Source organism: Solea senegalensis, linkage group LG1, assembly GCF_019176455.1.
Source record: "Solea senegalensis isolate Sse05_10M linkage group LG1, IFAPA_SoseM_1, whole genome shotgun sequence".
NCBI lineage: Eukaryota > Metazoa > Chordata > Actinopteri > Pleuronectiformes > Soleidae > Solea > Solea senegalensis.
The window spans coordinates 28,325,873-28,353,391 of NC_058021.1; the positions used below are offsets into that span (position 1 = coordinate 28,325,873).

At 40.2% G+C, this 27,519-nt stretch overlaps 3 protein-coding genes across 5 annotated transcripts in view; 1 reads left to right on the plus strand and 2 right to left on the minus strand.

Moving 5' to 3' along the window:
* The window catches only part of LOC122781238 (collectin-12-like), a 40,260-nt gene extending 23,751 nt beyond the window's left edge, over positions 1–16,509 (minus strand). Inside the window, exons 1-5 of the mRNA XM_044044838.1 lie at positions 16,448–16,509; positions 15,671–15,831; positions 10,344–10,464; positions 9,326–9,542; positions 7,733–7,783 (exon numbers count right to left, since the gene is read on the minus strand). Coding sequence (XP_043900773.1) covers positions 7,733–7,783; positions 9,326–9,332 — 58 coding nt within the window. The 5' untranslated portion in view covers positions 9,333–9,542; positions 10,344–10,464; positions 15,671–15,831; positions 16,448–16,509. The remainder of the gene's footprint in view (positions 1–7,732; positions 7,784–9,325; positions 9,543–10,343; positions 10,465–15,670; positions 15,832–16,447) is intronic.
* A 149-nt stretch (positions 16,510–16,658) lies between these two features.
* On the plus strand, positions 16,659–19,645 carry tyms (thymidylate synthetase). The gene is made up of 7 exons (XM_044044908.1): positions 16,659–16,898; positions 17,849–17,922; positions 18,107–18,281; positions 18,457–18,558; positions 18,684–18,859; positions 19,123–19,194; positions 19,286–19,645. Exons 1-7 carry the CDS (start codon positions 16,685–16,687, stop codon positions 19,421–19,423), a joined length of 951 nt encoding a protein of 316 aa, XP_043900843.1. The 5' UTR covers positions 16,659–16,684; the 3' UTR covers positions 19,424–19,645.
* A 58-nt stretch (positions 19,646–19,703) lies between these two features.
* On the minus strand, positions 19,704–26,880 carry enosf1 (enolase superfamily member 1). 3 transcript variants are annotated; one of them, XM_044044879.1, is made up of 15 exons: positions 26,759–26,880; positions 26,530–26,632; positions 22,970–23,085; positions 22,613–22,699; positions 22,486–22,512; positions 22,318–22,390; positions 21,799–21,837; positions 21,576–21,658; positions 21,382–21,504; positions 21,173–21,307; positions 20,951–20,992; positions 20,745–20,874; positions 20,133–20,232; positions 19,973–20,054; positions 19,704–19,890 (listed from the first exon to the last, which is right to left on the minus strand). In XM_044044879.1, exons 1-15 carry the CDS (start codon positions 26,837–26,839, stop codon positions 19,801–19,803), a joined length of 1,311 nt encoding a protein of 436 aa, XP_043900814.1. In that variant the 5' UTR covers positions 26,840–26,880; the 3' UTR covers positions 19,704–19,800. The 3 variants fall into 3 exon arrangements, with proteins under 3 accessions (XP_043900814.1, XP_043900823.1, XP_043900832.1); XM_044044888.1 differs by lacking the exon at positions 26,530–26,632 and having other exon boundaries at positions 26,759–26,842; XM_044044897.1 differs by lacking the exons at positions 26,530–26,632; positions 26,759–26,880 and adding an exon at positions 24,344–24,460.
* Between the last annotated feature and the right edge of the window lie 639 nt (positions 26,881–27,519).

Genomic DNA, 27,519 nt, shown 5'->3' on the forward strand with positions numbered 1-27,519 from the left:
CCTAACGCACAAAAATTCGCGTTTGGTGTGAATGCAGCATTCGACAGTCCGCACTGACGTTTTTTATGTTAGCTTGAAACAGCTGCATTTTGGGTAAAATGTGAGTTCAGGACACAGCAGGGTGATTTATGTGCATTGTTTTGGCTCTGAGTGCTGTTTCAGTAAGGTTTGAAAAAGCTGAATTGGTTGTTAGCTTGTAGCATGAAGATTCAGACTCTACACAGAGTTTTGCAGCTTTGTTGTGGGTATTTTTTTGATATGCCGGTTTAATGAGCTGGCACTCATTGTTGTGTTTTGGTGAAACCGTTTAAAGGTCATTTAACACAGCTTCCATGCTAACAAAGTCACTAATGTTGGTCATAGCATTAGCAGCAGTGAGCCAACATCAGCCATGTTATTATTTCTTGCCGGAAAGTGACACGAAAGTTGACTCCAAGAGAGTTGCATTCACCCCATGCACATAATTTCACATTCCTCCAATTACAACTAATTGACATCACCCATGTTTTTCTATGGAGGCTCAGAATGTCACAGTGTGTTTGAGGGCTCAAGTGAAGCAAAGGACAAAGCTGTTGAGTATCATCAGAGACAAACAGAGCACTGGCACACATGCCTCTTTATAGTGGAGGGCCATAACGAGGGAACAAGCAACAGGTGTGGGGCCACAGGGAAAAAAAGAACAGGTGTTGTGATTTTCCCCTGCTAAAATGCTTCAGAATGAATTCCTACCTCTAAAATTCCTTAGTGCCCAATTTTATCAAATGGCCTCCACAAGGTAAAGCCCATATATCCATGTCTTTGTAGGAAGACTTTTAAATGATTTCCTATAAAGATTATGGGCTAAAAATGAGACCACTGCGATACTAAAGATTGTCTTGAAACACAAGGCCAATTTAAGTTCCTGGTTTTTTAACCAGATGAGCGCCTGAAAGTCAAAGAAAAAGGCCGTTTTACTGCGGGTGCGTCTCATTTCAGCAGATGACTTCAGTAAGTGCTTTGCCATCTCTGCAGCAGGTGGTTGACCTGCTCAGGTCAGGTTTACGTTTAACGACGCCTGTGTCTGGGGATTCTACAGGTGCTTATTGTAGTTTCAAGTTCACTTTAAACTAAACATTTAAAGGACATTACCTGGATTTTGGCCACCTGGGGGCAGCAAAAACAAAAGACAAGCACAACACACGGTGCTTTTTAGTCAGTATGGATAACTTTGTTTGCATCCAGCAGCTATGGAGCAACATTAGCATTTGTTTTGGCTGTAAATTTAATGTGAATTGTACAGTAGCTACAAAATACTTTACTATGTTCACAAGCAGTAGTGTAGTGTGGTCTACGAGTGTAGAGACGGGGTCAGACAAATGAATTCAGTTGTTACCATCATATAAAGTAATGACAAGCATAACATCTAAAAAATAAACAAATAACGAGCGTCTGCATAGCCTTATTGCTTATGAAGTGAACATAACAATAGTAACAAACACAGACATGGAGTGTAACATCCCTACTTTGTATAATACAAAGCCACTGCAGTTCCGTACAGCCGTGCTACAGTAGCAGAGCGAGTAGAGCTAGAACTGTATAATGGAAACACAAAAGAAATGTGAATGAAAGAAGGACAAAAAAGAAAACTTGCACCCAAAAATGGAATAAATGCTTTTGTACAGGCATGCTGTTAAATCAAAAAAAGCCACTGGTATGCAGACTGTAAAGAAATCGTTGTACTGTTTCAAAAGTGAAGACCTGCCACATAGTTTTTAAGAAATAACCAAAGGGGACATTTTTAGAAAACCACAACACAACAGTCCAAAGAACCCACAACAAAGTGCATAAAAATCCTCATCAGACACTTTGGCCAACATCACACAGCCTCTCATGACAGCATGTACTGTGTCGGTGCCTGACAGGCGTTGGCTGGTAATGTTAACACAACCACGTTAACCACGAGGGATGAGGTGGTGCGTGAGGTGTCACTATGACCCCCAGCTAACAGTGCCTATGAAACCAGGGAAAACCCAGCGGACCACACCGAGCCCCGGCGGTGCTGACACAGCTGGTTCCAGGAACAGACACCCCAGCTCTGTGCTTGGCTTCAGGAGCGTTCCAGGCCTTGCTGGAGAAACCATAACAAATGCAGGAAATAGATTAGTGCACTCTGGGTTCCACATTGGCCACAAACCTCCTGAGGCCGTCCTCTTGAAAAAGCCCACATGTGTGGGAACAGCGGCGGAGGGAGTGAGACCCCCACTCAGAGATCTGTGTAGATCCCAGGTGGACCTGCTGGACAGAGCAACCAGGTCTCCTTTGTTTCATCACAGACCCAAACTCTGAACGGGAGAGCCACAGTAAAACCTCAAAGAATTATTAAAGAGTCGTACGACTGTCATGCAAACATCGTTGGATGTCTCTTGTCATTTATATCACTTTAGACCGACTTTAGATTTGTTTTTGTTTGCCTCCTTCCTTTTACAGCAGGATGGGGGGACTTTTTTCTTATCAAGGGCCATTTCATGTTTTATAACTTCCTGCATGAGCCACACCAAATTAGTGAACACATATATCACGCTGTGTGACGGCTGAAACTGCTCCTCTTGTCATAATCTGTCCCCCATAATCTGTGGGAACTTTAAATTTTATATTATTTTTGGACCATTTATGCCACTGCGTGGACTTGGTAAAAGCTTGTGTATTTCACTTTTAGTACTGATCAGTACTGTTGGAAGGTAACTATAAACCGTGTTTTCATTTTTTTCACTCCTGACATGTTGTTGTTCATTTGTTTTATGCTCTTATCCCGCTGAGGTTTAGTCGACGTGCGCGTAGCTGCCCTGACTTAAGACTTTTCTTTCCTCTTTAACAAAGACGCGACACAGACTTTGTAGTGACAAGGTTTTTTAGTGACTCGCGGGTTTCATGGCTCGAATCGAGTCAAGGGCATTTATTTTTGATCGCCAGTGAACCGATTGTTATACCAGCTCTTGCGAAAGTTCAGCCAAAGCTCAGGTAGGTTGTGTTATTATTCTGATGGCCTTCTTTTGTCAACCCCCCACAGAAAAATAAATATGTTTCAACGCAGAGCACTGTGGAAGCAATTCTGTCCTGGCTTCAACTCGACAGTAAGAGAGATGAGATTACCATATGAACTCTCTCTCTCTCTCTCAATGTGCGTGTGTGTGTATTTCCACTTGTATACAAGTGAGTGGAAAAATGTGTCCCTATGCGTGTTAGTCTGTAAATAAATATACATGATGTATACTTGGTTTGGGTTGTGACAGTTGTGTAATATACAGAGTGAGAAACGGTTCAATCTAAAATATGTTTGTGTGTGCGTCCAAAAAACTTATAAACCATAGAGAGAGAGGACATTTTGGCAGGCCCTCAGATTCCTGTCACCCCTTAAATTGAGTTTTTGAGGGTTAAGACTTGGCTTTGGGCGTAGGGTTCGGCATTTAGTTGTGATGGTTAAGGTTAAGGGTAAGGGTAAGGGTCTAGGGAATACATTGTGTCTATGAGTGTCCTCAGTACTTGTACGTCCGCACATGCACCAACTCCTCCCCAAAGGTACTTTTAAAGACATGTGCAGTACTCTTCCATTTGTACGTGTGTGTGTGTGTGTGTTGATGACACGCATGATACTTACTCTTTACAGAACGGCTGCGATTTACAGCCAAAGCAGTGAAGAAACTGAATGTGCAACACCGTGCCTGAGTTTTATTACCGCCGCACTGGAGCGTACGACACTACTGAGATCAGAGATCGCTGTGTTTATCCTTTAACAATTCACGCAACTGCACTGACGTCTAAAGGGTTCTCGTTGAGACATTTGAGAAACAATGTTCTCAGAAGTGAGACCTAAATTCACTTCAGTCCTAATGCAATCTTAATCAGCAACAGAACACAGACTCTGTGTCTCTTCCGCAATTTGTGAACATTTAATTTTCAGTGTCTTGAAACATAAAATTGCTCTTTTAGACGAAAAACATTAAACTCTTAAGGTCTGTTTTTGGTTTCTTATTTCTTATTCCTATTACAACATGTATGACTGCTTTAGACAGTCCTCCTCCTCCCCTGTGTTGCCTCCAGACTCCGACACTGAAACTTTACTGCAGGTAAAACCTCATCATGATTACACACTACTGGCTTCACTTTTAAGAACTTCTAATTTATGTACTACATAATCCCTGAGACAAGGTCGGTCAGGCAGCAACTACAGAGGTCAGTCCAAATGAGAGACATTTACAGCTGATATCACACAGCTGGCAACAAGCTTGGCGTAAAAAGATTTACAGTCTTCACTACAGAGGTTTAAAAATAAGTCCTTGTCCTCTGTTGGTGAGGTGAGCAGTGTGTTACGCACAACTCTACAACACACCTCTCCATTCACGCGTCCTCAGCATCCAATTATAGAAAGGTATCAATAAGTATTGATAAAAGGTGGAAGGAGAAAAAAAACGAGGTATGTAGGGTAGTCACGGAGATGACGGACGGATGAAAAACGGACAAAAATTGAGTAGAAATGGGGCTTAAGACACATTGGTGTGGAAGACAGTGAAGACAGAACTTCTGTTAGTGTAATAATAGCACACTGATTCTGTGTAAAGTAATTTATTACCCATGTTCACTTTGCAAAACAAGCGAGATTAAGTGTTCTGCTGTTTCCGTGTGACATCATTGTCTTTTGAACTCAAGGGTTCCTTTATAAACGAGACACAGACTTGCACTATTTGTCCCGCGGGGAAAATGTAATGGATTAAAGCAAAATATTCCGAGAGGAAATAACTGTTTGTCCCCCCCCCAAGCACGAAGATTACCACGCTAATAGAGGGAGAGTGAGGGAGAGTGAGGGTTTGTGACGGTTTGCTTGAATGCAGCTCTGTTGCACAATGAAGCCTCTGGAGGGATGAGGCAGACCCATGGAGCCGACCCCTCCAAACAGCTGCCGTGTCCCCGCGAGGACCAGCAACACTCTGCTCAGAGTTCAGCAGCTCTCTCTTCCTACTCCTCCAAGAGTCAAGAGTTCATTTGAGTGAAGTTAAAAGTGAGGTGGATTTGGCCGCTCTCCCCCACTGTTCTCTAATCTAATCCATGCGCGGGACTCGCACGCGCTCACACAGAAAGACAAACAGGATGCCTCGACTTGTATGACTCGGATGAAAGGGGTTGTGTTTTTACACAGTGAGGCCTCGTCTCTCTTGGTGCCGGGTCAAACAGTGTCGTCCGCGGCCCGACGTCCACTCTTATGGGCTGTGGGTGAGCGGGTCGCACGGCTGCAGCGCTGATCAATGTTGAAACAACAGAAAAGTAATGGAGCGAGAGCGCAGTCTCCAAGGAGAATAATAATGATGATGTGTGAGTGTTTGTGCGACACAGTGTTTAAGCTTCGCCGTCACCTTTTTTTTCCACCAAAATAGACAAATGTAGCCGAGCAACTGCACAACAAACTGACATCACGTTCTTAATTTTTAAAACATGTCAGAATGACCAAAACATCACAAGAGGCGTGAGCTACGGAAAGGAGCGAACGGACCGTACTGGAGTTGAAAGAAAGGCAACGCGGGTCAGAGATGCTCATTTTAAAAGGGTCAGTTCCACCAAATTATAGCAAGGCATTTACATAAAGTATTAGTCATGGGAACGCTTTTGCTTTGGCATGAAATTCTTGACTTTTGTTGACAGTGAAGTCTGTAGACACTTTATCTGGAGACACATGTTGCGGTTGTATTTTTTGTCCAGTCTGACATGGGATTTTTGGGGGCTGATGCCAAGATACAACACGTAGCTCAGTGCTGACTATGTTGACATGAAGAAAAAGTGATTTAAGCCACTTCACAAAATGCTCATCCAATAAAAGTCTGCGGTATCTTAAACACGTGTTTGATTTTTTTCATCTCGTTTCATCAGTTTCACTATACCAAAGTCCATAGAGAAAATCAGTGATTTTACATCCCAACCAAAATAAACTGACTGCATAATTGTTTATCCACTACTTCCTCCATCAGTGAGTTCATATACATTACTTTGTGATTTCGGCGTTTGAAATCCTTTGCTCAGATTTCACTAAGTGACACACACTCACAAAACAAGGCATCAGTTGACAGATGTGTCTCACGTCCCCTCAGGGTTAAAACACAGATTTTCTGTATGGACTTTGGTGCAGGAGTGCAGCGTAGATTTTATAAGGTGAGTATTTTAAGTGGCTAAACTTTGTTCTTCCTTGTGACCCCACTGGGAACTTTGACTACAACTATTGACACAGAAGCACAATGTGGGAATGGAAAATAAAGCTCAAACCGCATGACAAGATAACACAAGGTAGTGGGGAAACGCTGTTTGTTTTTTGTCATTTGCATGAACGTCCCTTTAAGCGTTATCATTCTGCTCTTGTTTGGTTCACTAACAATGTACAAGTCAGCTGGGAAACCTTTAAAAAAGAAACTGCTGACGCTCCAGATGGCCTGAGTTCGTGGCTGCTCGAAGCTACAGCGGACAAACCAAATACACGTGTGTTGCTCCAAAACAATCAGATAAGCAGCACGAGGAGGACAATTTTGAGTTTGACTAATTCCACATTTTTGAGGTTGTCCACATCGATTGTGTGAGTCAGCGTTTGTTTGAAAGTGTCTCTGTTTAAGTGGATAAAAGAGAGAGGAGAGTTTCTCAATTGTCTGGATCTAATGAGCTCTGTCAGCAGTCGCTGGACCTCACACACTCACAGTCACTCACATTTACTCACATTTACATTCAAACCCAAAAGAAACAAAAACCACATGTGATGGACAAGTGAGTGTCAGCCCATCGTGGCGTCGCCAGTTGGTTTGTGAGCTGCTGTTCTGAGGCCTTGACGCGGTTTTAACCAGAAGAGGCCATTTTTGGATGAGAGGATGGAGGTGATTGAAAGAGTGAGGACTATACGTATGTGGACATCACATTGACTGCTGGAGAACGTAGCCTCTATCTTGGGATTTAATCTTTTTTACCATACAATATAATAACGTTCTGTCATTAAGTGTAAAATTTAAAAGAGATGAATGAAAATTAGTTTAAATTAGTTCAACAAGGGTGAGTTTTATTCAGATTTACTTGTGTTGCTTTACAGGACAGAGTTGCTTTTATTTCTTGGTCTGAGGTTGATTTTTTTTGTTTCACTTACGACAGATTCAAGTAAAGAATCCGTATAAAAAAATTATTCATATCAGCAAACAGCTGGGACTCTGCCTTCTTAAGTGCTGACAAGTAAAAAGACATCATTGCTAGATACTGAGTCTTCCTGTTACTTACCATGACACATCCTGGTTATTTGTAGATTCTCAAAAGTGACTTTAAACATACAAAATATAATATCATGGGACAATAAAGACCTAAAACTAGCTTCAGAATCCACAGAAAAATGTTTACTGCCGTTGATAATAAAGTGAGTCGCCCCCCAATGGTCATTCAAGAGAACACAGGTTTCATACATTTCCACATTGGCTTCACTTTGCGAGCCATACAGAGACCACATCCGTTTTTGGAGCTAAATATAAGGACAGGTGCTTAACTGTCTGCTCTCATAAGAAAAAAGAAAGTGTTTCTTTGGGGATTTTAATTATCTTTCATATTCCACTAAGTACATAGTCAAGCCCATACACTTAGCACCTTTTAATTCACATTTCATTTTCACAGCAATAAAACTTTTTTTGCGTCCTTTTTCCTCCCTTACAATTTCAGAGGAAGGGGGAAAAAAAAAGTTTTCACTCACCGAACCTCTTGTATCCGAACGACTGTACTTCCTCCTCGTCTGCAAAGTCGTCTGTGTGTGACATAATCAGAAACATATGACAGAAATAGGTCATACGCACGCAATTGCTGTGTGTGTATGTGTGTGTGCATGGGGGGACGACGACAGTGCAGTGTATAGACGTCCACAAACAAAATGAAACAGAAAGAAGGAAAAAACGACACAAGCACAAAAATCACAATGTTATGGTGGAATACAGTGTTTTCTGTTACAGGCAGAGTGAAGCATCGACTCTGTGTGTGTGTGTGTGTGTGTGTGTGTGTGTGTATAGGAGGTCTAAAGAACTGTAAAAGCCACAGGCTGCGGTTTCTCTGGGTTGTTGACAGTAAACCCTAATTACACTCTGTTACACTACGCTGAAGACTGGAGCAGAGCACAGAGAACATCACTGCTAATGTTAAACAGATGGGAGTGAACTGAGAGGAGGGATGGATGGATGGATGGGTGGGTGTGTGTGTGTGTGTGTGGGTCATGGGAGGCAGGGAGGGCTGAGGGTTGTTTGTTGGTGGGCGTTCGGATGGTACACGAAGAGCCAACGGGCCCTTTTTTCATCAGTGTTTTTTATTTCCATACGTCAGATTCATGACGTATGGAAATAAACTGGACTAAAAATTAAAGTGATTAAATAGATATTGTGAAATATTATACATGTCAGAATATTTAAATCCTATGGAGCCTGTTTGAATTATTAGTGTGACACAAAGAATCACACATTTTAGCCACTTAACACAAGCATCACCGTATAAAATGAATGCCTGGTGTGATATTATATGATATTGTAAGAATATTTATGCTGTTTTATTTCACCTTTTCTGACTGGAAACTTACATATAAGAACTGCCCGCTGCTCCTACATGAAAGTCCAAAGAGTTTTTAAACTTTTTTTTTAAGTTTGTGTCATTTAGGTAAACCTGAACAAAACATGTCAAGTACCCAAAACAAATCACCGATCTTGTGAGCTGTGAAGTTAAGTTGCCGATTTTCTCTATTTTGATGTGGTTTAGAAAGTGACACAAAGTTGAAATAAAAAGCGAGTGTTTATTTTATGAGTTGAATCTTTTGTTAAGTGGCTAAAATCTGGCTTAATGTGTTGTGAAAGTGAGCATCTGTGTCTCTAACTGGTTTCCAGCACAGTCCACACTCCAGCTCCACTACACTATCACTTCAAACTATCACTTGAATGAAACTTTGGTGGAGGAGTGCAGGTGGTGTTCACTGTCATCGTGCACTTTTGTTTCCTGCCTTTTGGAAACTGCATCTCTCCTTTATTTTCTAAATGACAAATGCATGTGGCAGTTTCCACGTTTGACACTGTGACGTTGACTAGTTGTGAAAAACAAGTGTTGAGTTTTATTTCTTAAAAGCAAGACGCAAGAGCAAAAAAAAAAAAAAACCCTCACTGAGTCTTTCACAACTTGTGCGCCACAGGGCTGTAATGTCATCCAGATGTGGACGCGCAGCGCAACACCACAACAATTACGCACAGAGTCAATCATGTTTGTATCGAAATCAAGAGTAAATAAAACTAAACACGTGCACGTGACTGTTACTCACCTTTCATGGCGTTGTATAAACTCGTTGAGGACCGTAGAAGAGATGAGGAGCCCCGTCACTTTGTGCGCATTATCTCAGCATCCAGTGCAAAGGCGTGAACTTGTTCCACGGAGAACCACGCGCGCAGACTTATGACAAGACAAGTAATGAAGCTACAAGTGTTTCTTCATGCCGCAGTTTTAAAGTCCCATGTTCTCTCTGCGGTGTCTCACAGCAGCTGAAGAAGAAGAAGGAGAAGAAGAAGAAGAAGAAGTGATGGTGATGTGAAGTTCTGCACTGAGGGAAGGACAAGCTGAGCTGAGTGTGTCAAGTTACACACGAGGACACACGGCACTTCCGGGTTCCCCTTTCAAAATGAAATACTTACGGTAGCGCGCGCGCGGGTTGTCAAATGTATTAGAACAATTATATAATATAAAACATTTATTTACATTTACAGTTCAATATTTAAAAAGTTACGTGCACTTTTAAAAGGTCCAGTGAGTAAGAGAATTAATAATAAGAAATAAGAGAATTTGAATTTTTGTATACACTACATATAAGTATGTTTGTATAAGAGTAAAATAAAACTTCTTTGTTTTTTGTAGCCTTGGAATTGCCATTTTATTTATACTTTGTCGAAGGGGCCTTGCTTTACGGAGGCCACCATCTTGTGCCGACATGTTACAGTGGCCTACAGTGATTGGAAAAATCAGTCAAAACTCGAAAGCGGAAGATTACTACACAAATGACGACAAACAATATAATTTCTGCTATGTGAGGGACACTGAAAAGTTGTGTCAATCTATAATCCCACCAGTAGATGTCACTAATTCTGACAAACGGACCTTTAATTTCTGGTTTACTTACAGTAAATACTTTACGTGCTGCTGTTCTTGAGAGGTGATTAATTGAAGTATTAGCCAGGAAAAAAACAGAATGTATGTATGAAATGTACTTTTAAAGTAAATTCTGCCCTTTAAGTAAAATACTTTTATTTTGACGACGAAAAGTCATCACATTTGTCAGCTTTGCGCACCCCACTACTGGTGTCCCACTCAGTCCTGTGCAGACAGACGTCCCTGTGCCCTCCTGCTGTGTCTCCTCCTGAAGACAGGGAGGATGCTCAGGCCGCTGTGCACTGCAGAGCCCGGGACGTCCTGCAGAAATACAGCCGGAGATGAGATTAAGTTACTGGGGGTTGATGGCAATCGTGTCCCCCGGGTGAAAAACCTGGTTCTCATTAAACTTAATTTCAAAGGTTTGGGGAGGTGGAGGTGGAGGTGGAAGGCAGCGACACAGTGACTTTTCTGTGCAGTTCCTGTATTTCTTTTTACACGTCTCATTTCCTTTGAAAAATATCTCTTTTTATTTCCATGTGACATTCCTTCAGGGTATTTATGCCTCTATGAAATGTGTAATAATATCTTTAACATGTGGTAAAGGATTTAGGGCTTAAAACAACAACACAGTAACCTCACTTTATTGTAAATACACTGTAAAACTGTCCCTGTTTAAGTTATTTTTAACCTGATGTACAGAGACTGACAAATACACTACTGAAGATATTATTTTAATGGACACTTAACCTGAAATAATACAGCATGTGTGTATAGCACTGTATCTGCTATAGACCAATAATAGCTGATAAAATTGATCAGGCTCAAAGTAGAAGGTTAATTTAAGATTAAGATTAAGAATCCTGCACAGATTTAGCTGTTGTTGCTGCCTGGCATGTTCTTATATTCTTATACTGGATTTAATCTGAAATGGTAGCAAAATCAGAAGAACTGTTTTATATTGATTTTCACTTTGTCTTCAAAATGGCACAATACTGACAGAACCAAATGGTTTAAGAATAAAATATGTTAAGGACTTTTGTCTAAAAGTATGTAGAATGTGCAAAAGACTCACTGTTATCATCATGCACAAACAATAAAATAATATAAAACAACATGATAATGAAATGTTCTATGCAGGCGCTTAGTTTGCTTATGCCTTGCACAGGAGATTATTTATTTAGATGTTAAAAAAAATCTAATTTCTATCATGAAAAATAGGAGCGCAAACTTCCTACCAAGGCTGCATAGTTTCTCAATCTTAGCCGAACTTTAAATGAGGTAAAAATGTCTAAAACTCCACGACCTTTTTTGAAAGAGAATCCTGAATCTGATCTGTGTCTGAGTCACCAGCAAAACCTAACATTTTCTTCCATGGGCCATAACTCACATTCCCAGAAAATGTTGCCAGAATGTGTCTTTCCCTTTTTGAATCCTGCTGCTAACAGAAAAACAGACTGAAAACCTCCTCAGCGAAGAGTAATGACTTCATTCAAGAAAGGGTGAAATACATTTGGATGTTATTCCTTTATTTGTCAAATCCCTTAGTTTCCTCAAGATAACATGATATAATGTGTTTACTCAGACAGTTATGAAGTGTTTTTTTTAAGTTTTAAAGGTGCAGCCAAGACTCTCAGAAGTAGACTGATGTTGTACTGGTGACCAGATAATCCCAAACAGTCCATAATCTCTGCAGAGCCTGCAGATGCACATCACTGATCAAAGGCAGTAAACGACTGCATCCTCCCAGACTAATGAGGAACATACACACCACACTGATGCCTGCCATGTCTCCACAGTGCACAGGTTAGTGTCACTGGGTTACATGATGTTAATCTGTTTACACCCACCTCACTTCAAACCCTCTGATTTACAGAAAAACAACACACAGATAACACACACACACACATTTCTCTGAGCCCTATCATGCTCAGATCTGCTTTTCTTCTGTCTTTGGATAACTGAGCCTTCAAACCCAAGCCTTGACCTAATAGCATGAATTTAACCCAGTCCACCACATATTAGATTCCAGAGCAGCCTGAGATGATAAAGCGACTAATTACTTGTTTTCCTAAAGGCTTCAAAACTGTTATTTTACTGTCGCCTATAATTGGAGCAGCGGGCCGGTCGTAAGGCCTTGGAGAGGGATCGTGCACGGAGAGCTGATAAAAAGCAGCTGAGGGTCAGGTATCTTACAGCCAGACTCCTGCTGCTCCTCACCCAAAAGGCTGGGACCTCATTTGCAGGGTCAAGGCTTTTCAGCAGTGGGCTCAGATTAACAGAGGATTGAGGGCGCACACGGGAATTCCACATTCACCACGCTGCTGCCATATTGAGATATTATGATAAGAACAGTGACGACTCAGATTGTGTGGAGGTAGATGCCAGAAAGTCAGGAGGCAAACAAAAGGAAGGTTTTTATACACTGTGGATGTATATGAGGGATGTTTTAGATTATATTTGTCGAAAAGAAACTTCTAAAAAGGCTCATTAAATTATATTTTCCCAGTATATACAAAAAAATGTCATAATAAGTTTATCTGTTGGTGATGAGGTTGTAACAAATAGTAAGCACCACCCCCTACTGGCAAAAACCAGCATAAGACATGACAGTGTCGTAGGAGTGTATTTGCTGCTTTATCTCATCTGTAGACTACATTTTGCTGCTGAATACTGAGTACTGAATACTGAATACTCTCACTCTCTTCCCACCAAAGTCCATAGAGAAAATCAGTGTTTTTAGCTCACAGGGACGCAGGAGCTGCAGGTCTACTGCTGCCTCAAGTATGAAGTTAGTGTTAGTTTAATCGGAAGGATTTAACCAATTCAAACACCAAAAATCATAAAATAACCCATTTGAAATGACTGATGGAAGCAGCGGTGAATAAACAACTCCTGCAAGCTGTGGTGGAAAATTGTTGATTTTCCCTGTGGACTTTGGTGTGAGAGAACACGTCACACAAACTTCAGAAAAGGCTGTTTAACAGTGAGATAAAGCAGCACACATATTCTTAAGATACTGCAGATGACTAATTATAACTTCACACAAGTACATGCATACAAGATCTCAATGACAATATGCTTGATTTGTTGATTTCCTTGAATGATTTTACACATGCAGTCCTTCTTCTCCTGTTGTGACCTGCGCTGCAGAGCTGAGCCTGTGACTGAGACCATGGCAGCTCTCTGCAGGAGGCCTGGCCTCACTGATGGAGATTAGAGCAGAGAGTTTGACCTGAGGAGAACTCTAAAACAAATGACTTATGTTTACCCTTCATGTATGTCTCCCTTTATATCCATATCTCTCTCTCTCAATTTGTCCTTATGCTCTTGCATTTTCTTGAGTCTCGTGGTTTCATAGCGCACAGTTTTACAACTTTCTAAGTAAGTACTTTAGTATTATCACGAGTTCTGAATGATTTTGAATACATATCTAATTGCGATTATTCTGTCAGGATAATATTTAATCTAAAAATGATATTTTGACACACACTGTGCCTTTAAGAAATATTGCGCCTCCTGTGATTTTGATAAAAGTTTTATTATAATATTATAGTGTAAGACTGATTATACTAAACATGCTTGGGATATATTGTATAGATACAGTCTACATAATCTATAACAGTTGTGTTTTCATTAAAAACAAGAAAACTGAACGACATATTGTGGTAAAAGCATTTTTCCTTACTTTTTTTAAATTGACATATAGACCTATGTAGGGCATGTTAAAAGCATAATGTATGATTTAGTTTAGTTAAAATCTCTTCATTTCATCAAATGTTTAACATTGTTGATTATTCGTACCTTTGCATACACTTTTCCCCAATGCCTTTCTTTTCATTTGTCTGAATAAATGCATTTAATTCCGTGTATATGGTCACTGGTCACAAAATATTTGTTTCTCATGAAAAAAAGTGACTAATTCTCGAACCTGACTATACCTGACATTCATGTTTGGATAGATGTCGCCCTCTAGTGGAATGTTAAAGAATATATATTTTTAAAAATATAAAAAAAAAAAAAAAGATTAATATCTTGTCATTATTATCATTTATTTCTATAATTATAATAAAGTATATAGTCTGAGGCTCTGTAGCAGAATAGTCTGTACTCTCTGCCTCTTTACAGTCTCTGTTTGCTGCTGATTCTTCTCCATTAAGGCTGAAAACTGGGGCTTTTGGTCTTTTTAAAAACAAAATCGATCCACTAAGCCGTCTAACTTTAATCAGGATTAAGTCTGATCCAAAAACCTCACGTGACATTTCACTGGGTTTGTGCAGAGCTGCCTGCAGGAGGGGGAGCAGCACGTCCAGCATGTCCTTGAAGACATGAAGGAGGAGATAAAAGAGCAGAGGCACACACACGGAGGCCCAGCAGTGACAAATATGATTAAAAAAATAAAGATGGTCCTCTTCAGTAAAAAAGAATCGGAATTGCAATACATTAATCTAAGAAGATAGTTTGTGACAGAACCATTTTATGGTATTTACTGCCTCTATCTATCTATCTTTTCCATTTTCTATCAAATCCTCATTATTTGGATTTTTTCTACGAAAATGAAAAAATATCCAAATATACTCCTAATAAAATCCCTGCTGAATGAGGCAGATGAGGGTGAAGATAATCTGGAGCTCTTGTAGACAGGGGGAGTCATTTTTGTTATCTTTATGCTAGATTATTATCTCTCAGGAAAGTATTTTAGTTTTTAAATGACATGAATATCTTATGTTGATGGGAAATCTTAATAACATTTTATTAAGTAAATATTATAATCAATAGTTGCCTAAATTAGCCTACATATGACACATATAATACATGCTTTTAAATTAAATTTTTGTGTTTCTGAATGCTGTGTAATCACCAAGTGCCCTACTGGTGACCTGAGGTATTACATCTCCACTAGTAAAAGTAGGTACGATATTTTGGATTATTTCAAAGTATAACATTGAACTCTTATATTTAAAAACAAAAAGCACAACCACAACATTTCCACAAACATTTTTGTTTTAATTCAAAAGCAGCGGCTCAGAGTGTTAACAGTTAGAAACAATGCCGCTATATGAGCGGTTCATCATTTTCCTAATTTTACATAAAAAGGAGTGGGGACCACAATTAGGATGATTACGTTGGACCACAGGTGTCAAACTCAAGGCCCGTGGGCCACATCTGGCCCACCACGCAATCATATTCGGCCCACAAGATAATAAGTCTTTCCTGCTTTTCTTTCTCTCTCCACTGACTCACTGATTAGTGCCACACTTATCAAGTTACCTCGCCAGTAAAATAAATAAATTAAATGTGGACTTTTAATTTTAAACAGACCCAGAACCGAGGGGGGTTATGAGGGGGCTCAGGCCTTCATTTGTAAATTGGCTCCCTCTCTTTTAGCTTTATACATCTAGTTAAAAAATGATTGAGTACAGCAAATTATTAAAAAGCAAAGATACATGTGACTACTGTGCTGTTCTACTGAAATACAGCAGAGGAAATTAGGCAAGACACATGGAAATGGACAATGGAATATCACCTGTTGTGAACTTTTTGTGATTTGACCTCATCTGGCCCTCGACTTGGACTTGGACCCCTGCTTTTTTAGACCAAGGTTTTTGGGCCTGTGTCTCCTTTTCCTCGGCCAATTTGGAAAACTGGGTCCAGACGTCCCCTGGCCATTTGTGGATTTTTGGTCCCCTGTAAAGTGGGCAAACTTTAATTTGCACATTTCAGCAGCCACAGAACTTGAGATAACTTTAGAAAATATGGTAAAATAGGTCAAAAGTAAACATAAATATAAAGACAGAAAGCCTCTTTCTTTCCCTCATTAAAATTCAGGTTTTCCTGTCTCATCTACATGGACCAACACTGGGTGAGTTCATCATGTTAAAACATGTTAGAATATTAGTGGAAAGGAAACCAAAGCATCTACTTGGGACGATTGTGCAATACCTCCAGGTAGTGACATTTGGATATCTCAAATTAGTTTGACTCCTATCTCTCAGCAAATTTAAGAAAATCATAAACAATGTGGTGACAGAGGCCTGTGGGTATTTTTCTTAATCAAGCTCTGATAATTTGAACATTTTTAAGACAGGTTGTAAGTTATTTTCGTTATTTCTGTGTTGACACCCACAGGCCTCTGTCACCACAATAAACACTTTGAATCTTTGAATATGTGCAAACAATATTAAAAAAATAATACACAGATGAGTATTTTAGAGAAAAACGAATCACTATGTTATATACATCTACCTATGAGTGGAAAATGTCTAAAATACTTGCATGTAAACGGTTGCAAAAAGACTTTTACCCGCTTTCCTGAAACTCTCCCGCTCTGTTTGATTTCGTTGGTCCCGCCTCCTCTGAGTTCCGACTCAGACAAGTAGGTCTCTCATTCGATTGACTCTTCAAACACAACAACAACAAACCCAATTGGCTGTTCGTTCTTAAGGGCGTTACTTAAAAACCCGCGGGGAAGCTCAAGCTAAACACATTGCAGCTGGTTCTTGCATAGTGAAGTAGTCTTTCCACACTTTAGTCCACAAAAATGCCCGCCAATTCAGAAGTCCACACCGGGAAGAGCGGTCAGAGGACGGGGCAGTGTGCCCGTGCAGAGACAAGGACGCCGGGTATTTCCTGTGATGAACGCGGGTATCTGGACCTCGTCCAACACATTCTGCAGCAGGGTCACACAAAGGGAGACCGAACCGGGACTGGAGTCGTCTCTGTATTCGGGGCTCAGGCCAGATATAGTCTGCGAGGTGAGCTTGGTTTGACTTAAACCTCATTATTCTTAATATACTTAAAAGCTGCAGTTCATTCATTAGTTCATTCGTTCATTCAATCAGCGTCTGGCGCCAATCGTAGTTTACATAAAGCGAAAGGCGGCAACATCCTGGTCTATGCAGGTCACGATTGTATAACACATATTATATATATATATACACCGCGACCGTTCGGTGGAGGATAAAGCGGTAGATAATGAATGGATGGATGGATGGATAATATGTGGTTCTATATAAATTAGTGCGTGAACATCTGTTGGCAGGAATAACTGTCATTATTTTTTTCAGATGAAAATAATTTCACCTACATTTCTCACACTGGCCCTTTTAATCTCATTAATATAGAGCCTTTTCAATCTGGAAATGTAAGTCTTTGTTTTGTCACCATGTTCTGCTCAGTCCCCACACCAAAGTCCATAGAGATTATCTGCAGTGTTGTACAGGAGAGAGAGGGAAAGTTGTTAAACTTCAGTTTCCAGTCAGAAAAAGGTGAACAACACACAAACAAGAATAAAAGTCAAGTTTTAATATTCCACTGATAACAGGTCAGTTTTGGGGTCATTTTACCTGCTTTATTCAGAGTGAGTGAAGTATTCTTTTAAAATATGCAAAATGCATAACACATGTAAAAAAATATAATCAGAAACACACTATATGATTCAGTGTAGATAGTCATTTTTCAAAGTAGTTAACTTGGTAAAACAAGAATTTTTATTTTTGTTTTGTGGGTCAAGGATGAGTAACAGAAGAAACGAAGTCTTCCACTTTGTCCACCAGGGGTCAGAGACGAGTTTATTTTCAGCTTTTGAAAAATTATCTAGCACAGCTTGGTCAGACTTTTTGTGAATTAAAAGAAAACATACACTTGAGTGGATTGGTACTGGCTGTAAACGTTATGTAAAATATCCTTTTTCCCTTTTTCTTAGATCAATTTCCATTGCTGACGACAAAGAAAGTGTTCTGGAAAGCGATCCTTGAGGAGCTGTTGTGGTTTATTAAGGTGATAATCAATTCATAAGCGTTTTTAAATATTACATTTCCTTGTCAGTTTCCAGTGTGATTGGTTAGATATTTGACTTATTAATACACAGCCAGAAATAGCTGACTTTGTCTCAGTTCACATGCAGCATGCATTTCTGTCAAAATGACTTACATATGGTGTTTTTTTTTGTCTGATTCATAAGGGATCAACAAATGCCAAAGAGCTGTCGGAGAAAGGGGTGAAGATATGGGATGCCAATGGGTCTCGGGCGTTCCTGGACAACCTTGGGTTTACGGACAGAGAAGAGGGCGACCTGGGACCTGTGTACGGTTTCCAGTGGAGGCACTTTGGCGCAGAATACACAAACATGCACGCAGGTACGGTGCACCAGAGTCACACCAGGAATAGTACTTTTGTTTGTTTGCTTCCGTAGATGCATGTGTGGATAAATCACTTCTCTGCTTTAATATTGATTTAAAACTTACTTCCGTTAGCTTGACATTATTGCCCCGGGTGTTTCTTGAGCCTTATTGTTGATCCTTTCTTCAACAGATTACACAGGACAAGGTGTTGACCAGCTACAGAAAGTCATTGACACCATCAAAAAGAATCCAGAAGACAGACGGATCATCATGTGTGCCTGGAACCCCAAAGGTGCCGCAGATATTTAAACATTTATTCATTACAGATGGGAGTAGAACTCTCATTAATCATACTTTGTTCATGGGCAAAGAGTCAAATTAATAATTTGCATATGCTCTTCATTTTTTTTTTTCCAGACCTGCCCGCCATGGCTCTGCCGCCCTGTCACGCCCTCTGTCAGTTCTACGTATGCGATGGCGAGCTGTCGTGTCAGCTATACCAGCGCTCTGGTGATATGGGTCTGGGAGTGCCTTTCAATATCGCCAGCTATGCACTGCTCACCTACATGATCGCCCACATCACAGGACTCAAGGTAAGAAAGGATTCCTCTAACGCTGTGCCTCCTTAAGTTGATGACATCTTCAGTATAAGTTTACCATTTTATCTCACAGCCTTTTCTGACTAGAAAGTGAAGTGTGTAAAGTACTTAAAGTCTATATTCAAACTTTCTAATGGACACAGCGGTGTTTGACAACTCTTCTGCCCGTGTTGTAAAACCGCCAATTTTCTTGTGACAGCTTATTATACAATCACACTTCATTACACCCAAAACGTTTTTTTTGTCTGTCCTTTCAGCTTGGTGATTTCGTTCACACCCTGGGAGACGCTCACATCTACAACAACCACATCGAACCTCTCAAAGTACAGGTGAGCAAGTGAAAACCATCATTTTTAAATCTCTCTCTCCATTTCCTACTTGATTTGAAACTTACACGAGCTCCTCTGTCTACACTTACAGCTGCAGAGAGAGATACGTCCCTTCCCCAAGCTGAAGATCCTGAGAAAAGTGAAGAACATCGACGATTTCCGTGCAGAGGACTTTGAGATCTGTGACTACAACCCTCATCCTGCCATCAAAATGCAGATGGCTGTGTAACAAGACGATAAGGGACAAATGTGGTGCATGTCGGAGGAAAATGTGCTTCGACAAACTAATGGGAACTTGATGCAATCTCTTTGGGTTACGAAAGCCTCTAATTACAGTATATTGCATTCTTAAAGATATAATCTACACTGTAACTGGTTATTCATTTTGCTTTTTTTTAATTTTAAATGATTAATGTATTTCTGTAAATAAAGGAGTTCTATTTGTTGTCGACTTCTGTTGCATGAATTTCTTCGTGTATCAGGAGAGCAATTAACCAGTTTACCAAGTGTAAAATTGAAATCACAGCTGATTGTTTTTTATTATAAATTAGATTGGTCTAATTATACAATCTTTTTTTTGTAGGTGACATGATGAAGAGAAACTCCTCACTTCATTAGCAGCTTCCATTCTTCTCCTTCAGGGTACTCGTGTCTTTGCACCGATGAGTCCAACATCTCGCAAGAATAACCGGGATCCTGTGAGCAGGAGAGGAGTAAGAAATAAGTGAGACATTCATTGTAAAAATGGCCGTAATTCATTTATAGCTTGTGTTTGTACCTTTGGGGGCATGTAGTGTGCGTCTTGAATCACCACGGGGCTGGTGAAGTGTTCGTGGAGGTGGTCCACGTATTCGCACATCCTGGGGATGAAGGTATGACGATGAGCCAATCACGCGCTGAATGGTTTAAATAGGTTAAAAGAGACACTCTGCTCTCACCTGTTGTCGAGACTGGCAGACACGCACACGTAGTCGAACAGGATGAGATGCTGGACGAGCTCACACAGACCGACTCCTCCAGCGTGAGGACACACAGGCACTTAAAGAAAGGAAGTACGCGTCATGTAACCAAGGTGTGGACACTTCAATATATACATGAAAGTCTGATGAATACTTGGTCTGGCCAATTAAGGGAATTAAACAATTTGGCAATTTGATTTGAAATATTATTCAACCTTAATGAAAAACATTAATTTTCCATCCATACATTTTCTATTTGTAGTTTTCAGCGCATGTAACCATTAACCTCGTCTCATTTCCCCTCATTACTCGTGCTTTGAATGGACAAAAAATCAACATGAACTCAGACAAACAAAAAGATTAAAAACGAGACAAAAGTACCCAGAGAGTGCAAACCTTTGCCTGTGCTGCTCAAAATATCACCAACATCTAACCATAACTTTCTGATTTATGCTGCTCACAATCAGTCTATATGTTTTTATTTTGTTTGTTGATTAACTGCAGATAACTAACTCCTTTCTACCCTCCTAACAAGGGAAAACAAAAAGCTGTATATTAACACTCCGTTTAAATGTTTAACTAAACTCTCACCCTGGAACTTGTGGGCCATCAGCAGCACAGCCAGGTTTTCATTGACGCTGCCCAGTCGACAACTGTCGATCTGGACAAACTGCAGCGCCGAGGCCTGAAGCAGCTGCTTGAACATCACTCTGTTCTGACACTGGAAAAGGAAAATGTCACGTTATTGATTCCGTCAGCCAGTGAATGTGTTACTAAGACCAAACCTGAGCGCTGACCTGCTCCCCAGTTGCCACTCCAATTCCAAGTGGAGCCAAAGCCTGCAAAAACAAAATCTGGCACCTGTGATCTGTGATAAAGGCTGGAGGGATTATTGATCAGGTCTATCAGACTTGGGCTGCACAGCTGAAGAATAAAAAATGACTGCGCTAAGAGCAGAACACAGCACGATGTGACCATCGTCTCATATTCTGAACATGTCTTCAAACATATGATCTAACCTTTGAGATTGTAGCGTGACCCAGGACGTCATCTGGAGACGTGGGCTCCTCGATCCACAGAGGTTTGAACTCGGCGAGCCTGGACACCCGGCTGATGGCCTCGGCTACGTCCCATCTCTGGTTGGCGTCGATCATCTGACATTAAAAAAAACCCACTTTAAGTAACAGGAGTTTCCTGAGAAGTTGTCAAAACAGTCTCACAAACTCACTAAAGTGTTATTAGGTCCGATCATTTCCCTGATGAGTCGACACCTGCGAATGTCGTCCTCTAGGTCTGCGCCGACTTTCATCTTGAATTTGGTCCAGCCACTTTTAAGTGCATCCGTGCAGAGCTGCAGACAAACAGCCGTCAGTTAGAGGTCTATTAAGTAGAGGTAGGTCATGTATTTAATATCACAGAGACCTGTTTGAGCTGCTGGTCTGTGTATCCAAGCCAAGCACAGGAGGTGGTGTACGCAGGATAACCCTTTTTCAGCATCTCATCCTCTGCATACAGATAATAAGAGCAGTCATACACTGTAGGAGCTTATTAGCAGAATAAAAGCACTCGTGTTTCCAATGAGGCAATTTTGAGTCACATAATCTCATTTAGCCAAGTAATGCAAGACTTCCTTTAATGCACTCACCTCTCTGCTGTTTGCCCGCCTGTGCCTTCATAAGTATATCTGATTTAGAACAGACGAAAAGAGAATTTAGCTGTGACTGTGCTGCACATGTAGGGGTTTCTTGAAAGGTAAGGTATGGTAAGAAGGGTACAGTCAGGTAAGGTACACTATGGTGTCGTCATGTAAGGGATGGGAAGGTAAAAAAAAGGGTACAGTTTGGTAGTGCTGAAAAGTGAATCTTTTTCAAATTAAAATCTCAATTTGAAACAAAGCAAATTACAAATCACAAAGGTTGTTCTTCTTTTTAGTCTCAGATTGTTCTATGCTTTTTTTTAAAAAAAAAAACAAATGCTCAGAAAGCGCAGACCTTTAAGGCTTTTACACTTTGTCACCTGTGTTTTATAAACCGGCACCTCAAACATTCACATTTTGATCCACTGGATCCAGATGACTATTTCTGTATAGATCTTTATCTGCTTATACGTAGCTGTTAACACAAAATTCATTCATTGCTGAGATAGTTCAGATACACAGCCTCACCTAGAGCCTCCTTCTCTGTCAGCACATCAGTGATGTATCTGAAGTCGATGCATGACACAATCTGCTCAGGATCCTAACGTGACAAACAAACACACACAATGTGTGACATTTCCTGCTGTGACGACACTCAATAACAAATCTTTGACATCTTCATTTCCTGGGTCTCACCATGTCCACGAGCAATTTCCATAATGGCTGCATGAAAAATGATGACAACAGGCCGTGAGTCACTATGTGTTATACTTGTGCAGGGAAATTGTGTATTTTCTCATCATCATCATGTGGACGGCCTCACCTTGCCCTCTGCCCTCGCCCACAGGTCCCACACGGCATTCAGAACTGCAGCTGTGGCCAGCTGGATCACTCCTTTCTCTGGCCCTAACTGAGTCCAGCAACACAAAAGATTCACCACTAACCTTTAGTCCCCATTTAAATATTCATTCTTTCATTGTCTACTGTTTATCCTCCACACGAGGGTCATGTGGGAGTTAAATAAGGGGCATGTCAGCTGTTGTGGTGAGAAAACAGTTTCGGTTTCAACATTAACAAGACCCTTGTTTTTAGTAACTGTATCCTGGTGTTTTGTGTGAGGTCAGGTTGAATGGTTCACTCATACCTACATCACTTTGCACAATCCTTCTCCAGCTCTTACCCATCTCATCTGGTCATCGCTGGTCAGGAGGCGGTAAAACGCACGGAAGTCACTCACGATCTCCTGCAAACACTTGCCGACCACCAGCGCAGACAGGGCTTCCACAGCACACACCACTGCAGGAACAATACCCAGGACCACACAAAATAAACGATAGCTTCACAACACAACACTTCTCTGATACTTAAATATACCGCTTCATATCAAGTACACTTTTTTGTTATTACACGGTATATGATTTATTACATTTTCAGTGTGAAGATTGTGTTTTGTTAAGTCATTTTGTAATGCTACATACACTATTTCCTCAATTCCTCTTTAAGTGACTACCCACTTAAATCCAGATCCCCCCCCAAAATAAATATTTCTCTTCCCTGTAATATAATGCCCTATTTTTTTATGATCCACCACATTAGATACCAAACATTTCCATGAAAATGTAGGCGGAGGAAGATCATCCTTGACCCATTTCATTATGATAAGACATTTAACCACTTGTGTTGTTTAACAGCAGGGAAGACAACACACTGACTCCTGTTGTCGCTGTACTAATGTACATGTAGCATGTACATGCTTTTTTTGTTGTATTCCCACATGCGATTTATTGTTAAGAGTTAGTGTAATTGCAGTTTTAAACAAACTTCATTATTTTTTTGATTCAAAACCTCATTTGACAGACTAAAAACAATTGATTAACTGTTTAATGTATTTAGTATTTATTTCTAATTCAAAATATTCAAGCACACTGCAGTGTCAAAATGCAGATTAAGAGGTACTCGATACAGGATAAGTGACCACACACTAGCAATAGAAACAGGCCGACACCAACAGACCTGGCAACCAAGGTTGCCCTAACCCTAACCCTTTGAAAGCATCCCAGACAAAGCAGCATTACAGTTTGTCCTGGGAGAGAAAAGTAAATGCACCACGCTCGCAGCACAACATGTGTCAATCTGCCAGCGACTGAGGGACAGCCAGTGGACAAGAGAGAAGAGCAGCTAACCTAGTGAAGAGCTACTCGCTGTATTTACTACTCATAATATGTGTGTTTATACAGATATTGTACATAGTGTATATAGTGTAAAAAAGAGTGTATGAACAATGTTGATAAATATGTGCTTTGGCAACGTAAGATGCACGTTACCATGACGATAAAGACCCTTTTGATTTGATTTGACGTCCAGTCCAGCAGGTGGCAGCATTTCCTACAGGTGGTGGCTTTTTTTTCTCTGTTTTAGCAAAAATGTTTTGAAATAACAATTTCAGCTGCCATTTTTCTTTTATTTGTCCAGCGAGGACACGGATGTTAATTAATTACAGGTGGAGCTGCTCCTGCACCAAGACACACTGATTTAAAAGCCTTTGTGTACTTTCCATGACGTGGTACATTGCACTCCTCCCCTCTGAGTCGATCTATTTGGAATGTTCCACTTCCTTTGTCGGAGGCGGAGCTTCTTCTACGCAGAGAGAAACGGGAGGAGGACGGAGCAACTGTTGCTTAAAAATGACCCACACATTTCTTAGATCCTCTGTTGACGCTCTGTTCCCACCTGCTGTTCACATCCGACCACAGGTGTTCAGATTACACAGCCTCTTTTTACTCTTCACTGTTAAGTCATGGCTTGTTTGTCTTTTCTTATTACCCTAAATTCTGATGATAATGTCCTCATTTAACTATGCTTGAAAACACATGAACTGTGCCTTTAACTGCAGCTGTTTGCTGATGTTCAGAGGACATGATGAGAAAAAGCAGTGTCCACTTTAAAGTGCTTACTGCAGTAAATGAGAGAAGAAATGTGAGGAAAATACATGAATACCTTTTTATTGTCAACTATATATTGGTCCATATCAACACGGACACTTTTATTTTGAAATTCTACTAAACCACTGCTCCTGAACAGTTTCTTAACCTGCCCCCTAATGGCCAGACTAGATACTCATTCTTAACAGTTTTAATGGTCAAGTGACATTTTTTGTTTACTATACTATATTTGGACATTGTTTAACATTGTTTGACAATTTATAATTGGACAGTTTACTAAATAATATACATGTTTTTATCATGACATACTATACTGGGACACTTTTAGACAGTTCATAGTTTAACTTTTTGTTGACATTATACTAGGATATTTTTGACAGTTAATATTTGGACAGTTTTTGACAGTATGACGTCATACTATATAAGTATATATTTGACACTAAGTCAGTTTTTTAAAAACACAAACATACATGGTTAGACGTGATCGTGTGTTTGCTGCGGAGCAGTGACGTCACATTAGCAGTAGCAGGTGTAATCTAAACACCTGTGATCGGATGTAAACAGCAGATGTGAACAGAGAGTCAACAGCGAATCTAAGAAATGTGTGGATCATTTTTAAGCTGTAGTTACCGGATGTTTGTTCCCGCTGCTCCTCGTCCTCTGTCTCTGCGTAGAAGAAGCTCCACCTGTCGAAGTGGAACATTCCAAATAGATCGACACAGAGGGGAGGAGTGGAATGTACCAAATCATGGAAAGCACACAAAGGCTTTTAAACCACCTGTAATTAATCAACGTTCAAGTCCTCGCTGGACAAATCAATCAATCAAATCAAAAAGAAAAATGGCAGCTGAAAGTGTTGTTATTGCAAAACATTTTTGCTAAACAGAGGGGAAAAAAAGCCACCGCCTGTATGCTGCTACCTGCTGGACTGGACGTCAAATCAAATCAAAAGGGTCTTTATCGTCATGGTAACGTGCATCTTACGTTGCCAAAGCACATATTTATCAACATTGTTCATACACTCTTTTTTACACTATATACAATATGTACAATATCTGTATAAACACACATATTATGAGTAGTAAATACAGAGAGCAGCTGTTCACTAGGTTAGCTGCTCTTCTCTCTTGTCCACTGGCTGTCCCTCAGTCGCTGGCAGCTTGACACATATTGTGCTGCGAGCGTGGTGCATTTACTTTTCTCTCCCAGGACAAACTGTAATGCTGCTTTGTCTGGGATGCTTTCAAATTCGATGTATTGTTGGCAGACTTTGGGGAAAAAACGAGTCTCAAGTCTTTGTATGTGTGGCAGAGTGAGCACTGTCTGTCTGTTTCGGTCTGTTTCATATTAATAAATGAGAAACAAGAAACGAAAAAAAGAATTTGCAAAAAACAAATTTGGGCTGTCGTTTGTTTTGTTTTTTTCGTTTTTGAGAGCAAAATCCATTTTTCCGTATTTGGTTCAATACAAAAAAAGGAAAAGGTGGCGCTGTTTCCGTATTGTCGTATATTGGTTTTGTCAGAAATACGGATTATACTTTAGTACCCTGACCAATTTTGGTTTTTATATGTAATTATTATACTGTTATAATTCAAACAAAGATATGTGCGTAATAAGCCAAAGAATTGGTAAATTCAAACTTCAGAGATTTGGTCAATTCTGCTGTAGGAAATGGAAATTCGGAGCGTTTTAGTTGCACCTGAACGCAGCACCAGCACAATCATGTTGTGCTGGTAAATATTGACTCAAGTTCACCATACACTGATTACACTGTCTGAGTGAATTCATGTTTTCTCACCAATCTCGGTGCCTTTTCCTAAAGTAAAGGTGAAGCCGAAGCCTCTGAGTCCACAGTCCGTGTCGAGGACAACATAAGCGACAGAGTAATCCGGGTCTGTGTGCTAACGTGTGGACAGAGTGATAGGGAAATCAGGCTCACGCACGCAAACATTCGCTTGGTCTCAGTCCAAAAATGTTTTAAATAGTGTTCAAATAATATTAAAAACAAAAAATGAAAACCTACGAACCATGGCATCCGAGCCGTGCTGCTCCAAAGATGTGGGGAATCTCACATCTTTAACCGTCAACTTAACTATTGTGTGCGCCATCGCTGCACTCAGTGGACTGTGTTTTACTGTCCCAGAAGTGTCCCGTGACATCGACCCCGCCCACCTCATCATTTAAAGATACATTTATACGAGCCCGGTCAGGGTCATAGTGAGACATATTTTTAGACCAAATCTTCGCAAAAAATTGTTTGTTCCAAACAATCTAGATAAAAGAAGCTAGAATTGTCACACATTGAGTTACGATGGTACATTTTAATGCTGATAAATAGGGATTACAACTATTATGATTAAATTATGTCTTGCCATAATTTTTAATTTAATTTAATTTAATTTTTAATTTAATTTAATTTAATTTAATTTAATTTAATTTAATTTAATTTAATTTAATTTAGAATAGAGTGTCACCTGTAACAAACACATACAATAAAGCAAAGGTCTCAAACATGCGGCCGGTAGGCCACATGCAGCCCTCAAACTGATCCCACTGATTCCAAACTGATTTGTAAATAAATTTTGCTAAGTGTTAACTATATTATTAACTTATAGTTTCAGTGAAATGTCATCACAAATATCATTATTGCAATATCATGATGGAATATCGTGATGTAATTGTGCGCCCACCTGTAAAGTACACTTGCTTTTCCCCATAAAGCTGGACTTGTCTCCACTTGACCGACCCCCTCCTTTTGTGGATGCTGGGTACATGGGAGATGTTGGTC

Excerpts from the sequence above, each read along its gene's own strand:
- tyms (XM_044044908.1), top strand. The coding sequence starts at position 16,685 with ATGCCCGCCAATTCAGAAGTCCACACCGGGAAGAGCGGTCAGAGGACG. Across the intron at positions 18,860-19,122 it reads CCCACATCACAGGACTCAAG|CTTGGTGATTTCGTTCACAC; the intron begins GTAAGAAAGGAT and ends CTGTCCTTTCAG. Across the intron at positions 19,195-19,285 it reads TCGAACCTCTCAAAGTACAG|CTGCAGAGAGAGATACGTCC; the intron begins GTGAGCAAGTGA and ends CTACACTTACAG.
- enosf1 (XM_044044879.1), bottom strand. The coding sequence starts at position 26,839 with ATGGCGCACACAATAGTTAAGTTGACGGTTAAAGATGTGAGATTCCCC. Across the intron at positions 23,086-26,529 it reads AGGAAAAGGCACCGAGATTG|TGGTGTGTGCTGTGGAAGCC; the intron begins GTGAGAAAACAT and ends TTGTTCCTGCAG. Across the intron at positions 19,891-19,972 it reads CACACTACATGCCCCCAAAG|GATCCCGGTTATTCTTGCGA; the intron begins GTACAAACACAA and ends TCCTGCTCACAG.